At 34.5% G+C, this 25,891-nt stretch overlaps 1 protein-coding gene across 1 annotated transcript; it reads left to right on the forward strand.

The window, feature by feature from the left end:
- The first annotated feature begins 8,358 nt into the window (after window positions 1-8,358).
- On the forward strand, window positions 8,359-10,714 carry LOC111917382 (cytochrome P450 Tp9025). Its single transcript, XM_023913075.3, has 2 exons — window positions 8,359-9,283; window positions 9,931-10,714. The coding sequence occupies exons 1-2, from the start codon at window positions 8,402-8,404 to the stop codon at window positions 9,997-9,999; spliced, it is 951 nt and encodes a 316-aa protein (XP_023768843.1). The 5' UTR covers window positions 8,359-8,401; the 3' UTR covers window positions 10,000-10,714.
- The last annotated feature ends 15,177 nt before the right edge of the window (window positions 10,715-25,891 follow it).

Here is a 25,891-nt window from a genome sequence, read left to right on the forward strand (position 1 = left end):
AACAAGAAAAGGAATTTTCACATGAAGCAATGTTACAGATATAATCCTGCAAATATGATGGAGTTGTGATGGTTCTTATTTTTCTTCGTAATGTTGTGAAGGTGGAATGTTTGAGGTAATATAAGTATCATTTAGAATTGAAGAATGGGGTTGTGTATTTGGTGAAGGTGATTCTTCAGCATTAAGGGTATTTTCGTCATTTGGAAATAATGGTGGTGAAATTTGGTTCTTGAGTTGATAGGGAAATATTTCTTCATGAAAAATAACATCCCTGGATATGATAATCTTGTGTGTATCAAGATTATAAAGTTTGTACGCTTTCTTTCCAAAAGGGTACCCAATTAAAATACAAGGGACAGATCTTGGTTGGAACTTATCTCTATTGTGGTGTGGAGTACTAGCATAACATAAACAACCAAATGTCTTTAGTTGATTGTATGAAGGTTGTTTACCAGTAAGAAGAAAGAAAGGAGTTTTTCCATGGAGAATCTTCGAAGGAAATCGATTAATGAGATAAGTAGCAGTGAGAACATAATCTCCCCAAATTTTCTGAGGAACCTTTGATTGAAACAAAAGGGCTCTTGAAGTTTCCAACAGATGTTTGTGTTTTCTTTCAACCACCCCATTTTGTTGAGGTGTAAAACTACAGCTGGTTTGATGGATTATTCCTTTTTCTTGAAAAAATAGTTTTTCTTCATTAGTTGATCCTAACTCAAAGGAATTATCAGATCTGATCTTCTTCAATTTTGTCCCATATTGAGTTTCAACCATTTGAATAAAACTTTTTAGAACACCAAAAGCATTACTCTTTGTGCTTAACAAATGAGTCCACGTGGCCCTTGAGAAATCATCAACAATTGTTAAGAAATATGATTGATTATTGTAATTTTTGGTATTGTAAGGACCCCATGTGTCAATATGTATGAGTTCAAAAGGAGATGAGGAATGAATGATGCTATGACTAAAAGGAAGTTCGTGTTGTCTAGATTTAGAACAAACATCACAAGATTTATCAAAAGTATTATTCTCTTTATTCAACAAACCAAGAGTTTTTAACTTGTACATTGGAAGATGTCCAAGTCTATTATGCCATATAGAAACAGAAGTATTACAAGAGAATGATTTACAACTGGAATTTGAAAACAATACAGAGGAATCAAAAGCATTGTTTGAAGTAACAGAAAGAACAATTCCTTGAGTTGTTCTTAGATTTGAATGAATGAAGTATAGACCAGCTCGATGTTTACCAAGAACCAGTGGCCTCTTCTGAGAAAGGCCCTGCAATAGGAAGCAAAAACTTTCAGAAAAAACAACTAAAGATTTTAATTGTTTACAAAGTTTTGCTATGGATAATAGATTGAATTTGAACAAAGGAACATGTAAAACATTGTGTAAAACAATGTTATCAATCATATTGATACTTCCAACTTCATATGCTTTGGTTTGTTGTCCATTTGGAAGAGTTATATGATAGGGAGAATGAAGTTTTTGAATATTGAAAAACAAAGATTTGTTGTAACACATATGATCACTTGCACCAGAATCAATTATCCATGTCATTGAGGCTGTTTCAAGACAATGACAATTATGAGGATAGCCATAATCTTGTTGAGATAAGAAAGTGTTACCAGTGAAATTGACAGATGCTTGATTGTTAGAATTCTGATTCATTTGTTGTTGATGATTGTTACTACCATTATTGTCATTGAGTCTGCTCAACAAAGAACACAATTGATGATATTGATCTTTGGTCAAGTCATTCACAGAATGAGATTTGTCTAGACTCAAATTTGGAGAGATATCTTCCTTTGATTCGTTTTCATTATTGTTTTGAAAAACATAAGCAGCTGAAACATTTGCATTGGCAGATCTGTTCTTGGTGAATTTGAAGTCTTTAAGGAATCCAACTAATCTGTAACATCTGTTTGCAGTATGTCCAGATTTCTTGCAGAAAGAACAGTATTGGTTTTTTTTTATTTTCATAATTTCCTCTATTATTGTTTCCACCAAATCCATATTTGACAGAAACATTCAAGGAAGCTAATTCAGATATGAAGTTAGAAGGTGTTTGTACCTCTCTTTGTTTTTCATCTTGTATGAGAAGAGCATAAGCTTGAGCAATAGTGGGGAGTGGCTTCATCATAAGAATATTACTTCTAACAGAGTTGTAATCTCCATTCAATCCCATAAGGAACTTGATGAGTCTTTGATTTTGTTGAAATTCTTGCATCTGTTGAGCAGCATTACAGGTGCAATTTGGAACTATTGACAAAGCATTTAATTTGTCCCAATTCTTCTTCAATTTAGTGAAATAAGTGGCAAGATCGTTAGATCCTTGAGACAAATCAGATATTTCTTTGTTGAGTTGATAAAGCTTTGCACCATTTGATTGACCGAATCTATCATCCAGATCTTTCCAAATGTCTTCAACTGTGGATGAATATAATACTGATTCAGCAATGTCGCTGGATAAAACATTCAAAATCCACGACATGACCATATCATTGCATCGTTGCCATGAATCAAAGGAATTATGATTAGAAGACGGTTTGATGACTTTTCCATTCACGAATCCCAATTTGTTCTTGGCTGATAAAGCAATCGTGATAGCTTTCTTCCATGATCCAAAATTTGATCCATCGAATTGCTTAGAAACAAGCAACATGCCTGGATGATCAGATGGATGAAGGTAAAGTGGATATGAGGAATTTTGAACAAAATTTAGAGTTGATTGAGATGTTTGTGAAGCCATTGATTAGAATGGAGATGAAGAAGAAGAAAAAATCATGAATGAAGAACAGAGTATGAAAAAATTATGAGAAATTGATTGAAAATCAATCAGAACAGCTCTGATACCATGTTTGCAAATGAATAATTGAACAAAGAAATGAAAGAAATGTTTTAATCTTTATTTCTGTATTGAATTCGTTAACTACTAACAATGGAGCTGTACAAAATATATACAAAAGCCTCTAACTGATATAACCGACTAACAAACATCCCGTGAGAGACATGTGATCTAACTAACAAGTAACTAACTCAAGCTAACAATTAACTAACTATAATTAACTAGCATGGCATATCACTTTTCTATTGTTTACGTTCTTTTTTTTTAAGTAGATGTATCTAGTTAGGAAATATGCAATTTTAATCTAGCGATAAGTTCATAAATATATAAATATATGATAAATGAATTTTTAATATAAGATTAGTTACGTAGAATTTAAAAATTAAATACTATCTAGTCTTAAAATTTGACACATAATCTTTGATTAATTGTCTCAATGATTTTTATTAGTAGTTAAGTTGTATTAAACTGTGAATAATAGTCTCGAATTGGTATTGTGAATTATATAAATGATAGTCATGAATTGTTTTACTAAATTGTGAATGAAAGTCTTAAAATATAAGTTTTAAGTTGAGAATATGATTGTCGAATGCATAATTTTTGTATATTAGATTGTGACTTTATTGTATTAAGTTGTGAATTTTATATACTAAACTTTGAATTTCGTATATTAAACTGTGAATTGATTGTATTAAGAGTTTTAAGTTGATAATATGGTTGTGATTGCATAATTTTTGTGTATTAAACTATGAATTTATTGTATTAACCTGTGAATTTTGTGTATTAGGCTGTGATTTTTTGGCTTTAAACTATTAATTGATTGCATTAAGCTGTGAATTTTCTGTTTACACCGTGAAAAACTTTATTAAGTTTTGAATTTTGTATATTAAACTGTGATTTTTGTGTTGTAAATTGTGAATTGACTGCATTAAGCTGTGAATTTTTTATTTAAATTGTGAATTGATTGTGAATTTTTAATTAATTTCATGTTAAATAATGAATGATTTATGTCTGAATATTTGTATTAATTTCTTGTGAATTTTTTTTTGTTGCATAAATATGTAAAAATGTATTGGTTTTTATAATCATTTTGCATTAAACTCTAAATAAGTGAATTAATTAGTTTTTATTAAATTGTGAATATTGTATTTAAGCTGTCAATCAATGATCTTATATACCTATTTGATTAGGAAGAAAGAATTATTGCGACTGTGACACGGTTGGTTGGTTGTGACGCGTGATAGTTGGTCGTTATGGTGGTGGGAGAGTTTGAGTTTAACTTATTTAAATATGAGAATTTGTATTAACGGATTGTATTATGTTATGTTGTGAATTTGACGTACTAAACTAAAAATTGATTGTATTAAGTTGTATATTTTATATAAATTTTGTGTTAAAATATGAATGAAGATATGTATGAAAATATTAAATTGTGTATTAGTGAATTATTATGTTTATTAAACTGTGAATATTTATTTTAGACAGTAAATTAGTGTCTGAAATATTGAATTAAGTTGTGAATTTGTGTCTGAAATATTAAATTAAGTTGTGAATTAGTGTCTGAAATAATGAATTAAACTGTGATTTTTTTAACCCTTATCTGATTTTTTAGGGAATGATGTTGGCAGTGTTGGCATTGTTGCTTTGTGGTGGCGATGGTTGATGGCAACGTATGGTAGTTGGCAGTGTTAATGGTGGTGATGGTGGTAGAGTGATGACATGTTCTATTTCTTACTCATCTTCTTCGCTGATTTCAGATAAGTTATCATTTTTTATGATTCACGTATATATTTTCTTTTGATGTTTGCTTATGAAGTATGAGATAACTTATGTATGTATTAAAATATAAATGAGTTTTTTATGCACTAAAATATGAAACTATACTTATAAATAAGTTGTGAATGTATTGTGGTGAATTTGTTGTGTTAAACTGTACATTTGTTCACAGCTTAGTATAATAAATTCACAATTTAATAGATAAAAATGCCTCTAGATATGAACGTATAATTGTTAGTATTAAGTTAAAAAAATATATATATAGTTGTGCATATATAATTTTTCTGTATTAAACTATGAATTATTGTATTAAGTTGTGAATTTTTATGTATTAAATTATGAAATGATTGTATTAAGCTGTGGATTGTCTGTATTAAGATTTGAAATTTTTATGAATTTTTATTTTTGCTTCTGAAATATGAGAAGAAAGAATCATTATACATATATATGATTTTCTCTAATTTTAACAAAATTATATAAAATTTAAATTGTGAATATTATGTAAATTAAATTTTGAAAAAACACCAACCTCTATATCTAAATATATAAATCTATGTTTAAGTTAAGAATATGACATTTTTATGTATTAAAGTTTTAATTTTTTATATTAAGATTTAAATTTTATATATTCAACGATAATTAAGTATATTAAATTGTCAATTGACTGCATGTTGTTGTGATTTTTTTATATAATTTTTGTAATAAAATACGAATGGTTTATGTAAAAAAATTTGTATTAATTTCTTGTGAATATATTTATTTGTAATGCTGTATAAGTATGTAAGAATGTTTTAGTTTTTATAATTATTTTGCATTAAATTCAAAATGGATGAATTAATCAGTTTATTAAACTATGAATGTAGTATTTAACATGTCATTGTCTGACTTTATATACAAATCTCATTTGGAAGAAAAAATTGTTGTAATGTTAGCACGGGTGGTTGGTGGCGGCATGTGGTGGTGGTAATGTTTGGGTTTGATTTCTATAAATTTGAGAATTAGTGTAAAATAAGTTATGTTAAGTTGTGAATTTTGTGTATTAAACTGTAAATGGACTGTATAAAGTTGTATTTTATAAAAGTTTTGTGTTAAAATATAAATGAATGCATGCACGAAAATATTAGACTAAAAAAATTTATGATTTTGCTATTTTATTACCAAAAAGACAAAAATTTGGATTTTAACATATTTAGTAATATTCACAATACAAATTACTTATTAAATGTGGGTTCTTAGGATTTTTAATCTTTTGTGGTTCTCATTTGAACCACTCCCTATATATATATATATATATATATATATATATATATATATATATATATATATATATATATATATATATATATATATATATATATATATATATATATACATATATATACTGGGCGAATGCCCGCGTGTTGCACAGAAACACCTATATAGTTAAAGTCCTTACAAATATATGATTCTTTAAATATAACAATAACGTTGTTGTTAAATTTGATATAATAATTTGTATATACTAAATTGATATAATATATTGATTATTTTAAAGTATATGATAATATATACATTTATTATAACTTCATAATTTCAATCGTTTAAATGACTTCTACCCGCGAGTTACAAATGAATAAAATTAAATATAATATATGAATTGATGTTATTTATAGTTGTTTTTATTGTTAATTAATTTTTTAAAACTTATTTGCTTAATGTTTTTATTTCTATCATTATAATTATTTAAAACATCAAACATTGTTTTTTTATTTTAAAGCTAACAATATAATCATTTATATAGAGTTGTTTTTAACTATTGTTATTGTAAGTTATAATAAGCTACTTATTTGGAAACTTTTAACGATTATAAAAATATATTTAAGAAATATTTTAGTTAAATTGAAATTACAATTTAGTTTTTGCTTTTATCACTACAATTTATCACTTTTAACTATTTACAAAATATTCTTTAGTTTTTTTTAAATGGAACCGAAATTTATATTTGAGTTGACATTATAATGTGCAGAAACACTTATATAGTTGAAGTCTTTACATATATATATATATATATATATATATATATATATTAAAATATGACATTAACGTTGTTGTTAAATTTGATATAACATATTGATTATTTTGAGTTATATGATAATATATAAATCTATTATAACGTTATAATCTCAATCGTTTGAATGACTTCTACTAGCGAGTTACACATCAATAAAATTAAATATTATATATGGTTTAATATTATTTATAGTTGTTATTTTTAACTAATTTTTTAAAAATTTATTTGCTTAATGTTTTAATTTCTATTATTAAAATTATTTAAAACATCAAACATTATTTTTTGATTTTAAAGGTAACAATATAATCATTTATATAGAGTTATTTTTAACTATTGTTATTATAAGTTAATTTAAGCTACTTATTTGAAAAGTTTTAACGATTATATAAATATATTTAGGAAATATTTTAGCTAAACTAATATTACAATTTAGTTTTTGCATTTATCACTATAATTTATCACTTTTAACTATTTATAAAATATTATTTGGTTTTTTTAGTGGAACTGAACATTATATTTAAGTTGATACTGTAATGTTATATTTAAATTAACAATTTAAGTATTTTGTCCAAACTGTTCAAAAATTTCAGCTTTAAACTGATAATAGTTTACATGCAACAACATTTTAAATTTAATAAATTAAATATAATATGTTAAAATTTAAAGACATAACTTTATAAATAGAAGTAAATATATTATTTTAAAATTGAAATTTAGTCTATTTATGATTACACTTTAGGTTTGATATTTATTTAACATTATTAACCAACTTACAATCATTATTAGAAATACACTACAATTTATCACTTTTAACTATTTATAAAATAATCTCTGGTTGCTTAAGTTAAATAAAATTTATATTTAAGTTGAGCCTATAATGTTATATTTTAATTAATAATTTAAGTATTTTATACAAATTGTTCAAAAATTATATCTTTAAAATGATAATGGTTTACATCCAACAATATATTAAAACTAATAAATTAAGTATAATATGTTAATAGTTAAAAATCATAATTTTATAAGTAGAATTAAAGATATTATTTTAATATTGAAATTTAGTTTATATATGAATACACTTTAGATTTGATATTTATTTAATCTAATTACCAAATTATAATAATTATTATAAAGAAATTGAAAAGTCATGGGAGTTTCAAATGAATGTGGTGAAAGAAAAAAAGAATGGGAGTTTCAAATGCATAAGATTGAAGAAAAAATGTTAGATTTATATATATATATATATATATAAATCTAATAAAAAATATCTCTTAATTAATAATTTATTTAAAATAATTTATTAACAATTTTTAATTTTACAAGAAATTTTAATTAATTTTATAACTGAGGTTCCCACAGGTTATAAACTAATATATATATATATATATATATATATATATATATATATATATATATATATATATATATATATATATATATATATATATATATATATATATATATATATATATATATATATATATATATATATATATATATATATATATATATATATATATATATATATATATATATATATATATATATATATATATATATACTTTTTACCTTACGTTGGGGGCACCACGGATGTCATAAAGTAAAATTTAACAAAATTTAGATTATTTCTTGAAAAATATATTATAAAAATTGGCATATATATGAGCCCCATAAACATGTGAACATATTTAGAGGACCTTTATTTTACCTACTGCAAGGCTGAAACAATGTACACCAAAATAGCCTTATCTTTAACTGTTTCCTGTGTCATCCTCTTCCTTTACTTTGTGCTCAACAAGAGAACCAACGGAGCAAAATCATTAAACCTGCCACCAGGGCCACGAAAGCTACCTCTGATAGGAAACATTCACCAGCTAGCGGGACTACTCCCACATCGTGCATTTCGAGACTTAGCACGAAAACATGGCCCCATCATGCATATCCAACTTGGCCAAATTTCAGCAGTCATCGTTTCATCACCCCGAATAGCAAAAGAGGTACTTAAAACTCATGATGTTGCCCTCGCAGATCGTCCGAAGACTTTTGGAAGTGAGCTTGTACTGTATAGGAACACCGATATAGCCCTCGCTCCATATGGTGAGTATTGGAGACAAATGAAAAAGATCGCCTCCTTGGAACTTCTTAGTGCCAAAAAAGTTCAATCGTTTGGTCTAATCAGAGAGCAAGAACTTTGTGGTTTCATGAACTTTCTCCGAATATCTTCAGGGAAACCGATAAACATACACAAAACCATCACGGAATTAGTGAATAATGTTGTCTGCAAAGCTTCCTTCGGAAGAAACTGTAAACACCAGGATGCCCTCCTAGAGTTCCTAGATGAGTTTGGAAGAGTAAATAGTCGGTTTTATGTTGCGGATTTGTTTCCAGATTTTAAGTTTCTTTACGTGGTTTCTGGATTGAGATCAACGTTAACGAAGATGCACAAAACTCTCGACAAAATCTTCAATGACATCTTTGAGGAGCATGATAGTAGAAAGAGAGATGGAGGGGAACAGGAGGAAGATCTTCTTGATGTTCTTCTTAGAATCAAGGAGGAAGGAGGTCTTGAGTTCCCCATCACGAATAACAATATTAAAGCAATATTTGTGGTAAGTTCATCATCTATCAATATGCTCTCTCGTGTACCATTGTTATACCTAAACTTACTTTTTCAATTTTCTGATTTTTTTTTTAATTAAATGAATACATAGGTAGAGTAAACTGTAGTGCTGATATTTTCCCTTTTTCACCTTGATACAATCTGTTATGTCATTATTGTTTTGAATTGAGAATGCAATTATTGGATGGGGCTTTTGATGGTACTATGATGCTTTAACATGAGTGCGTATGTCGTATCACCGTTATTTTATGCACACATCATAAAAGGTTGTTTGTTTTTTAATATATCGGTCCCTAGCTAAGCCATTGCATTGTAAAGATCAAGTATATTATGATTTTTTATGAAAATAAAGGGAAACAACAAAATTATACAAAAAATTTCAATGAACTTTTTATGTATCGAGTGCTACCAACCAACAATAGTTATACTTTATATTTTGTGCAAAAAATATTATTGTATTATCATTAGTATGTCATCGGCTAGTTGAATTTTACTTTTCTATATACACATTAGAATATTATTTTTATTGTAACACTCACAAGTCACAACCTAATAGTAGTTATCTTTTATTGTACACTAGATTTCAATTAGTATACAATGACTATAAAGTTCTTTTGTCGATTTGCACATAACTAGGTCCATAGCAATGATCGACAGAAAGTTCTCTTTATTCGTATCTCTTTATCCAGTTATATCCGTCTATAGCCGATATGTCACAAGTGAAGTATTAGCTATTTCAACTGATCATCAATGCATGGGCATGCTCTACTGATCCTGAATACTGGGATGATTCTGAAAGCTTCAAGCCAGAAAGATTTGAAAATACTTCGGTTGATTTTATGGGAACTAATTATCAGTTTATCCCATTTGGATCTGGGAGAAGAATGTGCCCAGGAATGAATTTTGGGTTGACAACAGTCGAGTTTTTTCTTGCTCAAATGCTATACTATTTCAACTGGGAACTCCCTGATGGATTAAACCCTAATGATGTTGATATGGCGGAGACCGATGGATTACTAGCAGCAAAAAAGATTCACTTGCATTTGATTCCTACGTCTTATGCTCCTTATATAATTAACTAAAGTTGTTCAAGGATTTTTGACACCAAACGTAAAACGGATCTATTAAGCACCATGTGGGTTTATTATAAAATAATTTGGTGGTGTCATCTCCGTTTATTTTGGTAATAAATCATTCAAAACATTGGTAGTGGGATTGAATGTATATTCTCTGTTGTAGCAATAGTACCAGTGCTGAAGAATTCAAACGTGGGCTTCTTACATTCTTGGGCCTTTATATTACCATCTCTTGATGTATAGTCATTCCTATGGGACCCTTAACTGGTGTTGGCATCAGCAGTTTCGGGTCCATGTTTCAATTAAGATGTCGAATTGTCTACCTCTACCTCTGTTAATAAAAGTATAGTTGTTATGCTACGTGTCACTTTTTTGTAGTGGCTTATGCCATGTGGCATTTTTTTTGGAGCTCCTCTGCTTTTGTATCATACCGTTGATAATTGAAATTCATATAAACTAGGTGTTAACCCCGTGAATACACGGGTTGATTATAAAAAATATTAAATATTAAAGTGTAAAATTAAATATTTTTGAAAATAAAATTTCGAAATAATAAAAGAAGGAAAAACATATTCATTGCAATTTATTGTCACATTTATTACAATAAATACTTTACATATATAAGTATAAGTATTATATGATTTTTTAATTTTAAAATTTGAAAAAATCCATAAAATGACATGTGGATATTATTTATTCTAAAAATACTACAAAATGACAAGTGTCAAAATTAATAAAAGATTGACAAGTGGCAAAATTTATCTTCATTTATTAGGGAGGATTAGATGTGAAACCCGTGTATTATATGAGTTTTTTTTAAAAAATAAAAATTTAATATGAATACATAAACATTAAATATTTTATAAAATAATGTTTTCCATAACAAAATGTAATCTTTTGGAGCATTTATAAGAATTTATTATCAAATTAATAGAATGATATATATATATATATATATATATATATATATATATATATATATATATATATATATATATATAGCCCATTAGAATTTTTTGGAAATTTATTTTAAGAAAATAGAAATTCCTAAAAAAATAACAAGTGAAAAATAACAATTTTAAAAATTCTAAAAAATAACATGTGTCAAAATGAAAAAGAATATGACAAGTCGCAAAAGTATTTTCATTTATTAGGTAGGATTGTGTTTTAAATTATATATCTCAAATAATCTACCCAATAATGACATTTTAACTATACCAATCAATAACTTATTTAAAGGAATAACATTGATTTCATACCAATTTTAAGTTATTTTATTTGAAATACCATTTAAATGGGTATGTTAATGCCATATATCAGCAAACTATAAATATCATTCTCCCTAATAATCAGCACACGATCCCTCTTTTTTTTTTTTTTTTTTTTGAATAAATCTTCACTGATTTTGTGATACCAAGTCTCATATTTTTAAAGCTTATAAATATCATCCTCATGCCAGAAATATAATTCGAACCTCCCACTATAGTCTCACGCTTTTTTTGGTGATCAAAATTATGAAAAACATAAGGTTTTTGATTGTTCAAATCTTCATTGTTCTTATTTCTGTCACACTGTTCCTTTTTGTTGTTCTTATTTCTGTCATAGTCTTCTTTTATTTGATTTCTTTTGTCGCATGCATGAATCAAAGTATGTAAAAAAAAGTTACGTACTTTTGCATCTGAACACATGGTTTAATCAATACATAATCCATTAAAATGTTATATCTTAATCTTTTTTATTGTTCCTTCATTCCTATTTAATTTGTCAATAGATTATATGTATGTGTTTGGAAATTGGAAGCATTCCTGCCGATTAAAATATATACTTTAAAAATACATTGCTATTTTGAGTAAAAGTTCATCTATTTTTTAGGTTATTGTATGTGTGTTACTGTATTTTTCAGTTTGTCTCTGTGTTCGGAACCATTCCTGTCTATTAAGCAAAACTATAATTTATACGTGAATGTGAACTTACGTTGATGTGGTCTAGAAACATAACATTTTAGGTGAAGAAACCCCGCCTAAATATAAGCCAATTATGTCAAGTTTTCCATCAAAACACTCAAAGCCAAACAAATTATAACTTAATCTTTTTTTTATTGTTCCTTCATTCCCATTTAGTTTGTCAACAGATTATATGTATTTGTTTGGAAGCATTCCTGCCGATTAAGAAATGTACTTTAAAAGTACATTGCTATTTTGAGTAAAAAGTTCATCTATTTTTAAGGTTATTGTATGTGTGTTACTGTATTTTTCGGTTTGTCACTATGTTTGGAACCATTCCTGTCTATTAAGAAAAATTATAATTGATACATGAATGTGAACTTACGTTGATGTGGTCTAGAAACATAACATTTTAGGTGAAGAAACCCCGCCTAAATATAAACCAATTTTGTCAAGTTTCCATCAAAACACTCAAAGCCAAACAAAGAACAAGGGCCCAAATCTGTAGCTTCATGATCGTTGTGCTCAGCTACCTCTCATCTATTCTACCTCTTCCTGCAAGTAAAGGGTAATCATGTCATTTTTATAAAACGATAAAGATATTTAAAAATAACAGAGAGAGCCAACATAAGCTTAATGGTTAATATATTTGCAGATATCCAACATGTCCCGAAATGGGAAATAAGAAACGGCGAAGCTTCTATCTTGATCCAGTTCAAAATAATCAGATGAAGGCGTACCTGAAATCACGAGGTGTCTAAAAAATGAGAAAGGAAGTTGTGGTGGAGATAGGTTGGAGACAAATATCGAGAACCCTTGTCGATGAGAGGAAAAGAGCGAGTGGAGAAACACAAAATCATCTTTGTAGAAAAATAAAAGAACAAGTGTTATGAAAATTCCACACATAACAACAAACAAAATGAATAAAGTGAGTGATGGTGAAAGCTTTCAAAAGAAAAACTAATACATGGTCGAGAAAATGTGATGTCGGGAGATTGAAGTGGGGAAGTGGGAAAGAGATTGTGTAACACTTGAAATTTGGTATATTCTCTTCAACCTTTCTACTTTTGAGTATTTCACTTTCTAACCCTTATTGTTCATACACAGGGCATACCACAGGGTACGCTTAGCGTACTAGCTGAAAAGCTAGTACGTAGGGCATACTATGTGAGCACGCTTAGCGTACTAATACGAGGATTGATCACACCTTCGGGCACGTACATGGGGCTGCACTTATGTACGCGTGGCGTACGTACATTTTAATGAAACCCTAATTTGGGGTGTTGCAACCCATATAAGCTCCTTAAGTCCCTAGTGTTAGCCTCTTCATCAGCCTCCATTGCCCTAAACCCTAATTTCGAACCTAAATAGCCTCTTTGAGTGTTCTTGAGCCTTGATCTTGATTTTTGGTGGTTTATGCTCCTTGAAGTGAAAGAAGAAGAAGTGGAAGACTCATTTATTGGAAGAAAGCTTAGAGATCCAGATTTAGCTCTATCTTTTGGTGACTTTTTAGGTATAAAGTCCTATGCTTGATCCTTGTATGTTTAGATCTCTTCATGTCATAGCTTTTATGCTTTTGGTCCCTTTTGGGTTAGTTTGAGGAGTTAATCATTTGTGTTGGATTTGGTGTCTAAACCCATAACTATAACTGGGATGTACTTGACCTGGTTGTAGCATGGTTCTTTTGGGTTGCCTTCATCAGTGCAATTTGATAGGATGGACTTTTGGGAATAAGGCTATTTGTGATTTATTAATATATTATAAGTATAATATATTAATGGAGAAATCATATTATTTAATTAGTATTGGTCAAGAATTAGTTTGCAATTAATTTTGTGATAAAAAAAAGACTAATTAAATATGTGGGGTTTGATTGGGTAAATCAATCATTCTTATAATGTGGGCTAATGATCCATAATTACATAGGATGGGCCAAACCATTGAGATAATCCATGGATGGTCCATGGAGGTTAACCTATGGAGCCTAAGTGTAACATTCGGATTTTTAGGAATATTATCATATGAGTTAATCTTGAGATTCAATGGGAGACTCGAAGAGTTGAGGGCCCAACTCGCCGAGTCGAGTCGTGTTTTTCCCCGTGGACTTAATGAATCGACTCGACGAGTCAGAGAAGGGACTCGCCGAGTAGGTGTTAGGCAGAGAAACCCTAATTTCTCGGGTTTGGGACCTATTTAAAGGTCCTTATGGCCTCCTTTGCGGCCACTTGCACCTCTGAGAAACCCTAAAGAGCAAATAGAGCTTAGAGAACAAGAGAAGGGCTAATTCATCATCCTTTTTGGTGTGTTCTTGCAAGAAGGAGTGGGAAAGCTCAAGCTAGATCGATTGTGGAGCTTGGATCTGTGTTGTTCAACCCGAGACTTGCTTCTGGAGGTACAAAGTCCTTTCCCATTTCGTGTATTTGATAGATTGCTTGAATCTAGGGTTTCTTTGCATCATTTTGAGTTGGGTTATGGAGCATGTTATGTCCCAAGGTGGTGTGGATGTTAGATCTAGACCATAGGAGGTCCATAGAGTCCCAACTCTCAAGCTTTATGCTGTTTAATATGAGTTTTGAGAGAAGGTTACCATTTTAAGAGTCATTTCTCCATTTATGACTATATGTATGTTGCATGAACATAAAGTTTGAACCTTTACGTGACTTATGAGTGCTAGAAGGATAGATCTACTAGTTAGAGAAGCAGATCTGACCTCAGAAGGTCGAATGAGCATATCCATGGAGGAAACTCGTCGAGTCCATGGGAAGACTCGATGAGTCGGATCGGGTTAACCCGCGATTCGACACCATTGGTAACCCGACGAGTTTAAGGGTTGACTCAGCGGGTCGAAAGCGACCTTAAGGGGAGCCGGTGGGCACGCAAGGACTCGTCGAGTTGTCATATGAACTCGACAAGTCTGGTCAGTTTTGGACAGTTGACATTCGTTGACTTTTAGGGTTGGTCAAGGGGGAGACTTTTGACTCAGAGGAGGGGTAGAATAGTCTTTTACCCTTCTAGAGGTCAGAGTATGAGACTTATCTAGCTCTTGAGAGTCTTTATTTATTTAGAGTGATTTGTTTATGTGATTAGGCGGAGGCTAGATCAGTTTCCTGAGTTCGAGATTCTTTTAGATTTCCCGAGGTGAGTCTTCTCACTATACTTTACCTAGAGTGGTAATTAGAGTTATATGTCAAAGTATTTCGTATGCTATCTATCTGATCGTGATGCACTACATTATTTCTATGTGATTTATGTTGTGTGTATTCAAAAGTTTACAGAGTTAGGACCAGAAGGTCCACAGAGTTAGAACCGGAAGGTTCACAGAGTTAGGACCAGCAGGTCCACAGAGTTAGGACCATAGAGTCCACAGAGTTATAGCCTCGAGTGGCTAATATATGTTATATGTGGTATTTTGGGGAACTCACTAAGCTTCGTGCTTACCGTGTTATGTGTTATGTGTTTCAGGTTTTTCTCAGGATAGCGGGACGGCACTGAGGTGATTGTACACACTAGAGATGAATTATGCTTTGAGGATCCTGAATTACCATTTAATTAAACATGGAGCTATGTTTTTTGATTTTAATAAACGATGTTTTTGTGAAATATGCATTAAGAATTATATGTTTTCAAAGAAAATTTGTTTTGAAATTTACGGTGTTACAAGTTGGTATCAGAGCCTTGGTTTGAGGGATTCAGATGCACCTTCAGGTAAATCTAGACTCGAACTAAGTATTGCAGAAAGAATTTTCAAAATAAAGGATTTTTCTAAAATGAACAACAGTTTCTAAGAGAAAACGAGAAGCAGCAGTGTGTACAATCATCCTGGGCCCGAACGGTGATTTCCCAAAATACCTTACTTTTGTGTTATAATATATTCTATGGGATATTATGCATGCTAGAGATAGGCTTGGTATTTCATATTTTAGGACTAAAGTGGCCTGATTTGTGATGCCTTAGCCTAGGAGTTGATGCTATTTGTGATGTGCTTCCGAGTATGTGCTGAGTAAGAGTATCTAGTAGGGATCCTTCATTAGAGGGATTTGAGTAGAAGAGTAATCTAGGAGAGATACCTAGATGAGCATTGAGGATTCTTCAGAGGAGGTAGTTGGATGCCGCGCGGGGCAGAGACGCTTGTGTACGGTGATATCTTCCGAGTATGAGGAGAGCAAGTGAGACAATAACCTAGAGAGGTTTTATGTGCTAGTAGAGGTCCGAATGCTGCTTGCTCTGTGCTTTGTGGAATTCTCGATGATGGGAGTCGACTACTAAGTGAATATAATGATATTCAGGAGGTATATGGTTGGCATCATTAGGAGTTCCTCAGCAGCTGATGGCAGAGGAGTGTGAGAACCTAGGAAGGGCCTAGGGGTGACCATGGTCAGATGAGTGTGCTGACAGAGTAGAGCATTTTGCTGGGGAGCGAGCACGCGTATTGAGATTGGCAGTTGAGAGGGTTGAGCAGCTACTTAGGAACTCTGGCATGGTTCGTGTGGAGAGTATGGGTAGATGTGGCACGTAGTATGGGTCCGTACTACTAAAATCATAGGACCCATACTTTATGCAGGGAGCATACCAGGGGTTCTAAGTAGCAGATTGAGGAGTGATGTCATGGTTCGAGTACCATGCACTGTAGCAGATCAAGAGATGATGTCATGGTTCAAGTACCATGCGTTGTAGCAGATTAAAGAGTGATGTCAGGGTTCGAGTATCATGCATTGTAGCGGGTCGAGGAGTGATGTCATGGTTCGAGTACCATTCACTGTAGCAGATCGAGAGGTGATGTCACGGTTTGAGTACCACGATTCGTAGCAGATAATGCTTGGGGTTCTCCAGTTATCCAATCATGATTGACTTAGTGGAGATCGGATGCGATAGAGTATGAGGACGGAGGGCCATTATGAATTAGTTCAAAGAAGCATCCTGTGAGAGGAAGGTCATGATAATTCTAAGGTATGTTGGTGAGATGTCAGATGGGGTTGCAAGACTCAAGGAAGAATAGAGATGGCTTTTATGGGGGACTATGGCCTAAGTTGAGCAATCAGCCGATAGTGGATGTCACCTCTTGCGATTTGGCTGGTGTTATTTCTGTTTCCTGTTGGAAACAAGGGAGGTGTTGAGATCTTCGGTTTTCGAGTTTGGTGGTAGACCCTGCGGGTTAACATTGCTGGCAATCTTTCACCAGAGTATCTGAAAATATGTCTGCCGCAAGGTGATGTTATGTCATGGGCAGGTTGTTAGTGGGAACTGAGATGGTCAAGGACTAGGATACACCCTACTCGAGTATAGTAGGGCATATGTTAGCGGAAGCGTCGGATGATCATGAGGAATATATCGGGGCAGTGGATCTTATTGTATGTGATGGGTATCGGGCATGGGAGTGAAGTCTCTACTTTTGTGATGATTCGGGTGATGGAATGTTGGTTGAGAAGCCGAGGATGAGGAGTGTGATGACTCTTAGGTTCCGGACTGAGAGTCAGGGTTATTACGAGTCTAATAAGATTTCTGGTAGAGGAATGGTATGAGATTTAAAATGACTAGGGGCAGTCACAAAGTGCAGTTTTTAAGGATTTCATCCAAGATTCAGGGTATTGGAGTTGCTTGATCCCCATCGGGGAGATCGACAAGCGTTGCGTAGTGCCTTCCAAGAATAAGTGCGATGTTGCTGCTGGAGACAGCTTGTGGGGTAGATGGTCAGTGCGCCATTCGGTGATGTTCGAACTCTAAGTAGGGGAGAACTGGATATTTTGTTGAGGGGATCATAGATTTGTTCAAAATGGTTATAGAATTGGATATAGAGATCTGCGGTACAGATTCATGAGGTCGTGGTTATTGGTAGACAAGGCGAGGTGCAGAGCGCGATAAGGTATGTGGTACATGCTTGAGAATGGATGATGTCTTCACGGAAAATGACCGTTGGTCGGATACCTTATGGTGGTTAAGAATTTTTATAGGATTTTACGAGGAGCTTGGAGTGGTTGGCTCGTAAGATTAGTCCGGCAGTGTAGAGAATTCTGATTCAATGTACGGACCATGAGATACAGTTGGAAAGGGGTAGAAGTTGGTTGGGCAGCAACATCAGGGTTGATGTGGATATTCTAGCACTGAGTTATGAGAAAATAGGAGGGAGCTTCAGATGTCGCCATCATGTTCTGATTCATTGTCGATTCTTTCGTGTTTCAGTCGGGAGTTGGGATACTCCGGGTTGCGCTTGGTGTGAAATGAAGATTGGTTATGAGTTTCTGATGGAATGCTTTGATGTATCTGTTGATGCCGTGAGTAGGAGACCAGTGGTTGAGGCGGGACATCGTGATGTCCTGTAATGGTGTTCCGAGGAATCCAAATATCATGCACTGAATTTTGAATTAATTTTAGAGTCTTGAGTTTATGACGGCAAGTGGTGTATCGAGTATATATGGTTTTAGTGGGATCCCTTCGGGTATTGTCGTCAAGAGGGATTATTTATGGATGAGGATTATAGCAGGGTAAGGTATTGTGGTTATGGCAGTTGTTATCAGAGTGGAGGAGGCATAATTTGGATAAGTGTGGGTATCTGTCTTTGTTAGTCCACGAAGCATGAGTTAGTGGATGCGGTGTTGTGATGCTACGGGGAGCCGTAGTACTCGCTAGTCAGAGAGTGTTGTGATGCTATGGGGAGCCGTAGTACTCACTAGTCATAGAGTGTTGTGATGCTACGAGGAGCCGTAGTACTCAGTAGTCAGAGGGTGTTGTGATGCTACGGGAAGCCGTAGTACTCACTAGTCAGAGGGTGTTGTGATGCTACGAGGAGCCTTAGTACTCACTAGTCATAGGGTGTTGTGATGCTACGAGGAGTCGTGGTACTCACCAGTCATAGGATGTTGCGATACTACGAGGAGTCGTAGTACTTTGTAGTCAGCGAGAGGTGGTTATGAGGAAGTACTCTTTGATCAGAGCACGACACAGAAGAGTTTTAGGCTTAGGTAGCCCTAATGGTTGAGCTTTGGAAACCTAGCGGTCGGACCAGGGGCGAGGCGGGGGTCTCCATATGTGTCGGAAATCATTATATTCTGATTTGAGTTGTGATTGTTGCAACATGAGGGACTTGGGAAAGTGGTATTCGCGCGGGTTGCAGGTTGAGTCATGAGATGAGTGTTTCATTGGGGCGAGTGGTTCCAACCTTGTGTTGTAACAAACTCTTGAGTTGGAGCTTGATTTTGATGGTGCATGGGTAGGCGAGATGAGATTCTGGATTCTGAGGTGGATTCTCAATCGAAGAGTATTGTTGTCATCTGATGTTTTAAACCGGTGTAGGTTAGTACTCGGGTACGGGAGGTACCACGAAATGCATGGAGATATGAGAAGTAGACATCAGGGGTCGGAATTGTGTCGACCTTCGATGGAGTTTGTAGTTACATTTGAGGTAAAGAGAATTTCATAACTCGTGTGTCACTGGGCGAGATAGTCATAGGAAGAAAGTTAGTAAGACATTTTGGGGGCATGTTATGGGTAACCTTGGGAGGTTCAACTATTGGGTCGTGAGATGACCTAGTACTCCGTGTGGAGTGGGGTCAATTAGGAGTAAGATGGTGATTATGATTATAGATGTCTGAGGACACTTCTGATCGAGCATGGTTATTCCCTTGTGTCTGAGGGCAGGGTGTTAAGGCTTTTGTTCGGATGGGTTCTGTTAGCAGCCTAGTGTATAAGCCCTAGTAAGGTGTGGACCTTTCCGTTTCTTGGGGCGTGAGTCGGATCATTTAGCACATTTGGTATGAGTAAGCGGTAGCCGATTTTTAGATTTGGTCTCGTGAGAGCCGAAGGATCAGTGAGTTATCAGGGTTGATATTCGCTGAGCGAATAACATGGTGATCGTTCGAGTAGGCGGTCTGGCGGCGGATCAGGCCACTAGAGTTTCCAGATATTAGGAAGGAGTACATTAACGTCAGAAGGGTTGGATTAGTCCTGGATTTGGGAGTTATGTGTGGTTTCAGTTATCCATGGAAGAAAATTTCGGTGTGGTATGAGATCTTATCGGTGGTGCCTTTCATGAGGTTGAATTTAATCCATAGGATGGTTAAGGAGTGATTTCGAGGGCGAAATCTAATTCAAGTGGGGGAGAATTGTAACATCCGGATTTTCAGGAATATTATCATATGAGTTAATCTTGAGATTCAATGGGAGACTCGACGAGTTGAGGGCCCAAATCGTCGAGTCGAGTCATGTTTTTCCCCGTGGACTTATTGAATGGACTCGACAAGTCAGAGAAGGGACTCACCGAGTAGGTGCTGGGCAGAGAAACCCTAATTTCTCGGGTTTGGGACCTATTTAAAGGTCCTTATGGCCTCCTTTGTGGCGACTTGCACCTCAGAGAAACCCTAAAGAGCAAATAGAGCTTAGAGAACAAGAGAATGGCTAATTCATCATCCTTTTTGGTGTGTTCTTGCAAGAAGGAGTATGAAAGCTCTAGCTAGATCAATTGTGGAGCTTGGATCTGTGTTGTTTAGCCCGAGACTTGCATCTGGAGGTACAAAATCCTATCCCATTTCGTGTATTTGATAGATTGCTTGAATCTAGGGTTTCTTTCCATCATTTTGAGTTGGGTTATGGAGCATGTTATGTCCCAAGGTGGTGTAGATGTTAGATCTAGACAATAGGAGGTCCATAGAGTCCCAACTCTCAAGCTTTATGCTGTTTCATATGAGTTTTGAGAGAAGGTTACCATTTTAATAGTCATTTCTCCATTTATGGCTATATGTATGTTGCATGAACGTAAAGCTTGAACCTTTACGTGACTTATGAGTGCTAAAAGGTTAGATCTACTAGTTAGAGAAGCAGATCTGACCTCAGAAGGTCGAATGAGCATATCCATGGAGGAAACTCGCCGAGTCCATGGGAAGACTCGACGAGTCGGATCGGGTTGCCCCGCGATTCGACACCAGTGGTGACCTGACGAGTTTGAGGGTTGACTCAGCGGGTCGAAAACGGCCTTTAGGGGTTCTGGTGGTCACGCAAGGACTCTTCGAATTGTTGTATGAACTCGACGAGTCTAGTCAGTTTTGGACAGTTGACTTTCGGTGACTTTTAGGGTTGGTCGAGGGGGGGAGACCTTTGACTCAGAGGAGGGGTAGAATAGTCTTTTACCCTTCTAAAGATCATAGTATGAGCCTTATCTAGCTCTTGAGAGTCTTTATTTATTTAGAGTGATTTATTTATGTGATTAGGCAGAGGCTAGATTAGTTTCCTGAGTTTGAGATTCTTCGAGATTTCCCGAGGTGAGTCTTCTACCTATACTTTACCTAGAGTGGTAATTAGAGTTATATGTCAGAGTATTTCGTATGCTATCTATGTGATCGTGATGCACTACATTATTTCTATGTGATTTATGTTGTGTGTATTCCAGAGTTTAAAGAGTTAGGACCGGAAGGTCCACAGAGTTAGGACCAACGGGTCCACAGAGTTAAGACCATAGAGTCCACAGAGTTATAGCCTCGAGTGGCTAATATGTGTTATATGTGGTATTTTGGGGAACTCACTTAGCTTCGTGCTTACCGTGTTATGTGTTTCAGGTTTTTCTCAGGATCGCGGGACGGCACCGCCTTGATTGTACACACCAGAGATAAATTATGCTTTGAGGATCCTGGATTACCATTTAATTAAACATGGAGCTATGTATTGTGATTTTAATAAATGATGTTTTGTGAAATATGCATTGAGAATTATATGTTTTCAAAAGAAATTTTGTTTTGAAATTTACAGTGTTACACTAAGTCTATGAAAGGTCATTAGGGTTTACAAAGTGTAACCCTAGCATTTGCCACATTATAAATACTCACACCTAGAGGTAAAATCTGCACCCGCATACATTCTAAGAGAATGAAGTTGATTTTTTGCTAAATAACCTTTTCTCGAAAGCCACCTTTTGCATTTGGTGTTTGTGAACCATTAGAGGCATCACACTTGGGGTGCTCAAGCTTTCAAAGGTCAAGAACTCTACCCTACTCAAGAGGTAAGCATCCCAACTAAGTTTATATTATACAGCTTCAATTGTATGCTAGCTAGGGAAAATGCTTTGGAAAATTTGAAAATGCATGTATAATTAGAGAAAACATAGATCCAAAGCATTTAGGGTTGTTTGTGCACCATATGAGTGTTATAGTGCTCAAAATCCAACAGTGGTATCAGATCCTATGATTGTTTTATATTATATTTGATGCTTACTAGTTTTTTAAAGCTGAAAAAGTCAAAATTTTGGCCTCTGGCTGGTGAACTCGACGAGTCCACTCAATAATAGAGCAACTCACCGAGTCCAGTTCATGCACTCGACCATTTGAAGGCTCTGTTTGCAGGTTTTCGAGTTTCTTGGCCTGGTTTGGTTTGGAAACACTACCACAAACTATTTTGGGTTATTGGAAATGGTTTTAATGGTATGGTAGTGCTTGTACTCATCTAACCACAAGATAATTGTCAAAGTTTTAAAATAGATAAACAAAATTGCTTTCAAATTGCTGACTTGAAATTATCTTGATTATGAGTTTAGTTAGATCATAAATTATGTGATAATTTTAGTTGTTAGAAAATGATCTAAATGAATTTTAATGACCTCCATAACTTGTCCTCAACTTATGAAAAATGAAAGGTTTCATACATTAAAATCCTATTAAACTCAAATATCCCGAACCTCAGATGAAATTCTCGGAATCCTCCCTACGTGACTGTCTCTAGTCATCTCGAAAGCTCATACCGACACATCACCGGATATCCCAACTGTCCTGAATTAGTCACGACTCTCGATCTGGAAATAATGCACTATCACACACCTCTTCTCCGATCTCTCAACCAACATTCCACAACGTGGATCATCATAGAAGCAAGAGACCTCACTCTCACAGTCGATAAACAACGCGACAATGAATGTCGCCGCCCCGGTATACTCCTCTTGATCACCTGCAACTGCTGCTAAAAAGTATGCCTTACTCAACTAAGGCATCTGCTTGTCATCATCCATCTTTGTTCTCACGGATGATTCTCTCACGAAATAGGAAATACCTCGCGGTGAACATACCACAATTACTCTGGTGAAAATATCGCATTTATGTGCTACCCCTTAGGGTTACCTCCAAACTCTGAAACCGAAACCTCGTTATCTCTTTTGCATCTCACAGGAATTGGGAATAGCGCAACTCTTGTCATAGAAAGTGACATCTCAATTATCGGCTGATTGCTCAACTCATACCGCAATCCTCTATAAAGCATCATCTCTACTCATCTCTGAGTCTTGCGACTCCAACTGGCATCTCACCAGTAAAATCTTTCGGAAACTAACACGATTCCCCACTCATGGTACGCTCCATTGAAACTCGTTCAACATGGCCCTTTGGCCCCACATTCTATCATATCCGTTCTCAGTCTAAACAATCACAACGGGACAACTGGTAAATTCAGAAGCACTATCCGCTACGAATTACTGGTACTCGGACCATGTTATCTCTTTTCAATATGCTACAAATCATGGTACTCGAACCATGTTATCACCTCTTTAATTTGCTATACATCATGGTACTCAAACCATGTGATCACCTCTCAATCTGCTACTTATAACCTCTGGGATTCTCCCTGTTTCGAGTACGCGTCCTCTGCTTTCAGTAGTACGGGCCCATACTACCTGCCACATCTACCCATACTTTCCACATGGATCGTCCCAGATTTCCTAAGTAGTTGCTCAACCTTCTCGATCACCAATCCCGATATACCTGGTCGCTATCAAGAAAATACTCTCCTTTATCAGTGCATTAAGTCACTCCCTAGGCTCTTCCTAGGTTCTCACACTTCTCTAACATCAGCTACTGAAGAACTCCTTATGATGCCAGCCATCTACCTCCTAAATATCTTCAGATCCACTAAGTAGTTGAATCCTATCATGAAGAGTTCCACAAAGCACAAAGCAAGGAGCATTCGGGCATCAGATAATCTCCACCAACACGTAAAACCACTCTAGGTTACAACTCCACTTGCTCTGTTCACACTCAAAAGGTATCACCAAACTTAAGCAACCCTACCTCTCGTGGGTATCTAACTACTCTCTCAGTAGGTTCCTCCAATGCTCATCTAGGTATCTCTCCTAGATTACTCCTCTACTCAAGGCTCTATTTAAAAGATTCATGTGAGATACTCTTACATCGCACATACTCAAGGCACATAACAGATAGCAACAATTCATAGGCTAAGGCATCACAAATTAGGCAACTATAGCCCTAAAATATGAAATACCTAGCCTATCCTCTAGCATACATCACTAATATCTCAATAATAACTCATAACACAAATAAGTAAGGGTATTTTGGGAAATCACCGTTCGGGCACTCACTGATTGTACACATTGCTCCAGCTTGTTTTCTCTTAAAGCTCTTCCTCATTTTAGAAAAATCATTTCTTTTGAAAAATTTTCTCAAATCCTCAATTTGAGTCTAGAAATACACGAAGGTGCATCCGAATCCCTCAAACCAGGGCTCGAATACTAACTTGTAACACCGTAAATTTTCAAACATACTTTTTCATTTTAAATTCAATTAAATTCTTATAACATATTTCAATAAAATCCCAATTATCTAATTAACAAAACGCAACTCCATAATTGTTTGATTAATAATTTAGGATCCTCAAAACATAACTCTTTCTCTTGTGTATACAATTGAGCCAGCGCCTTCCCGCGATCCTGAGAAGTACCTGAAACACATATCACATAATACGATAAGCACGAAGCTTAATGAGTTCCTCAAAATACCTAATACAAAAATAATAAGCCTTTATGGCTATAACTCAGCATAGACCCTCCGGTCTCATGCGTCTCGGTGTGGACCCTCTGGTCATGTGTCTCGGTGAGGACCCTCTGGTCTCACAGCTCGGTTTGGACCCTCCGGTCCTATCTCAGTGGAAAACCTCCGGTCCCACAACTCGGGTTGGATCCTATGGTCCTGTCTCGGTGGAAACCCTCCGGTCCTATCTTAGTAAACATAGAATATAACATATATATCACACAGACATAGATACCACTCATGGTATGTATAGTGAGAAGACTCACCTCGTACGCAAGCAAGTAAATAATCTCATACACAAATCTGTGAATTAGCCTCCGCCTAACACATAGGATAATTATCTCTAATTAATACTATGTTCACAACTCTAATAAACCAAAGGTTATTCTCTCTCTCTCTCTCTCTCTCTAAATCTTGGAATGGTTAAAAGATCATTTTACCCTTCCATGGTCCCCATAATTCCTGTCTTGACTAAACCCTAAAATCAACAAAAGTCAACACTCGAGTTAACAGTCCATATTGACCCGACTCGTCAAGCGCATCTATGTGGCTCGTCGAGTCCTCTCGTTTCCTCTGAGATATCGTGAAAATCCCCCTTAACTCGTCGAGTTGTCTCATCAACTCGCTGAGTTACCCATGTCCAGACTCATCAGGGAAAACCCTAGCCGACTCGTTGAGTCAGCTCATTGACTTGGCGAGTCCATTTAGTCTGTATTCTCATTCAGACGTTTTAAGGCAGATCTATCACTCCAAACTCTAGAGCTAGTCTTCCAAGTTTCAAATGTTACGT

The sequence above is a fragment of the Lactuca sativa genome, chromosome 1 (assembly GCF_002870075.4).
Source record: "Lactuca sativa cultivar Salinas chromosome 1, Lsat_Salinas_v11, whole genome shotgun sequence".
NCBI classification, from domain to species: Eukaryota; Viridiplantae; Streptophyta; class Magnoliopsida; order Asterales; family Asteraceae; genus Lactuca; species Lactuca sativa.

What these genes read in the sequence shown, in the direction of transcription:
- LOC111917382 (XM_023913075.3), top strand. Translation starts at nt 8,402, where the DNA reads ATGTACACCAAAATAGCCTTATCTTTAACTGTTTCCTGTGTCATCCTC. An exon ending in ATATTAAAGCAATATTTGTG is followed by an intron (nt 9,284 to 9,930) that starts GTAAGTTCATCA and finishes GCACATAACTAG; the next exon opens with GTCCATAGCAATGATCGACA.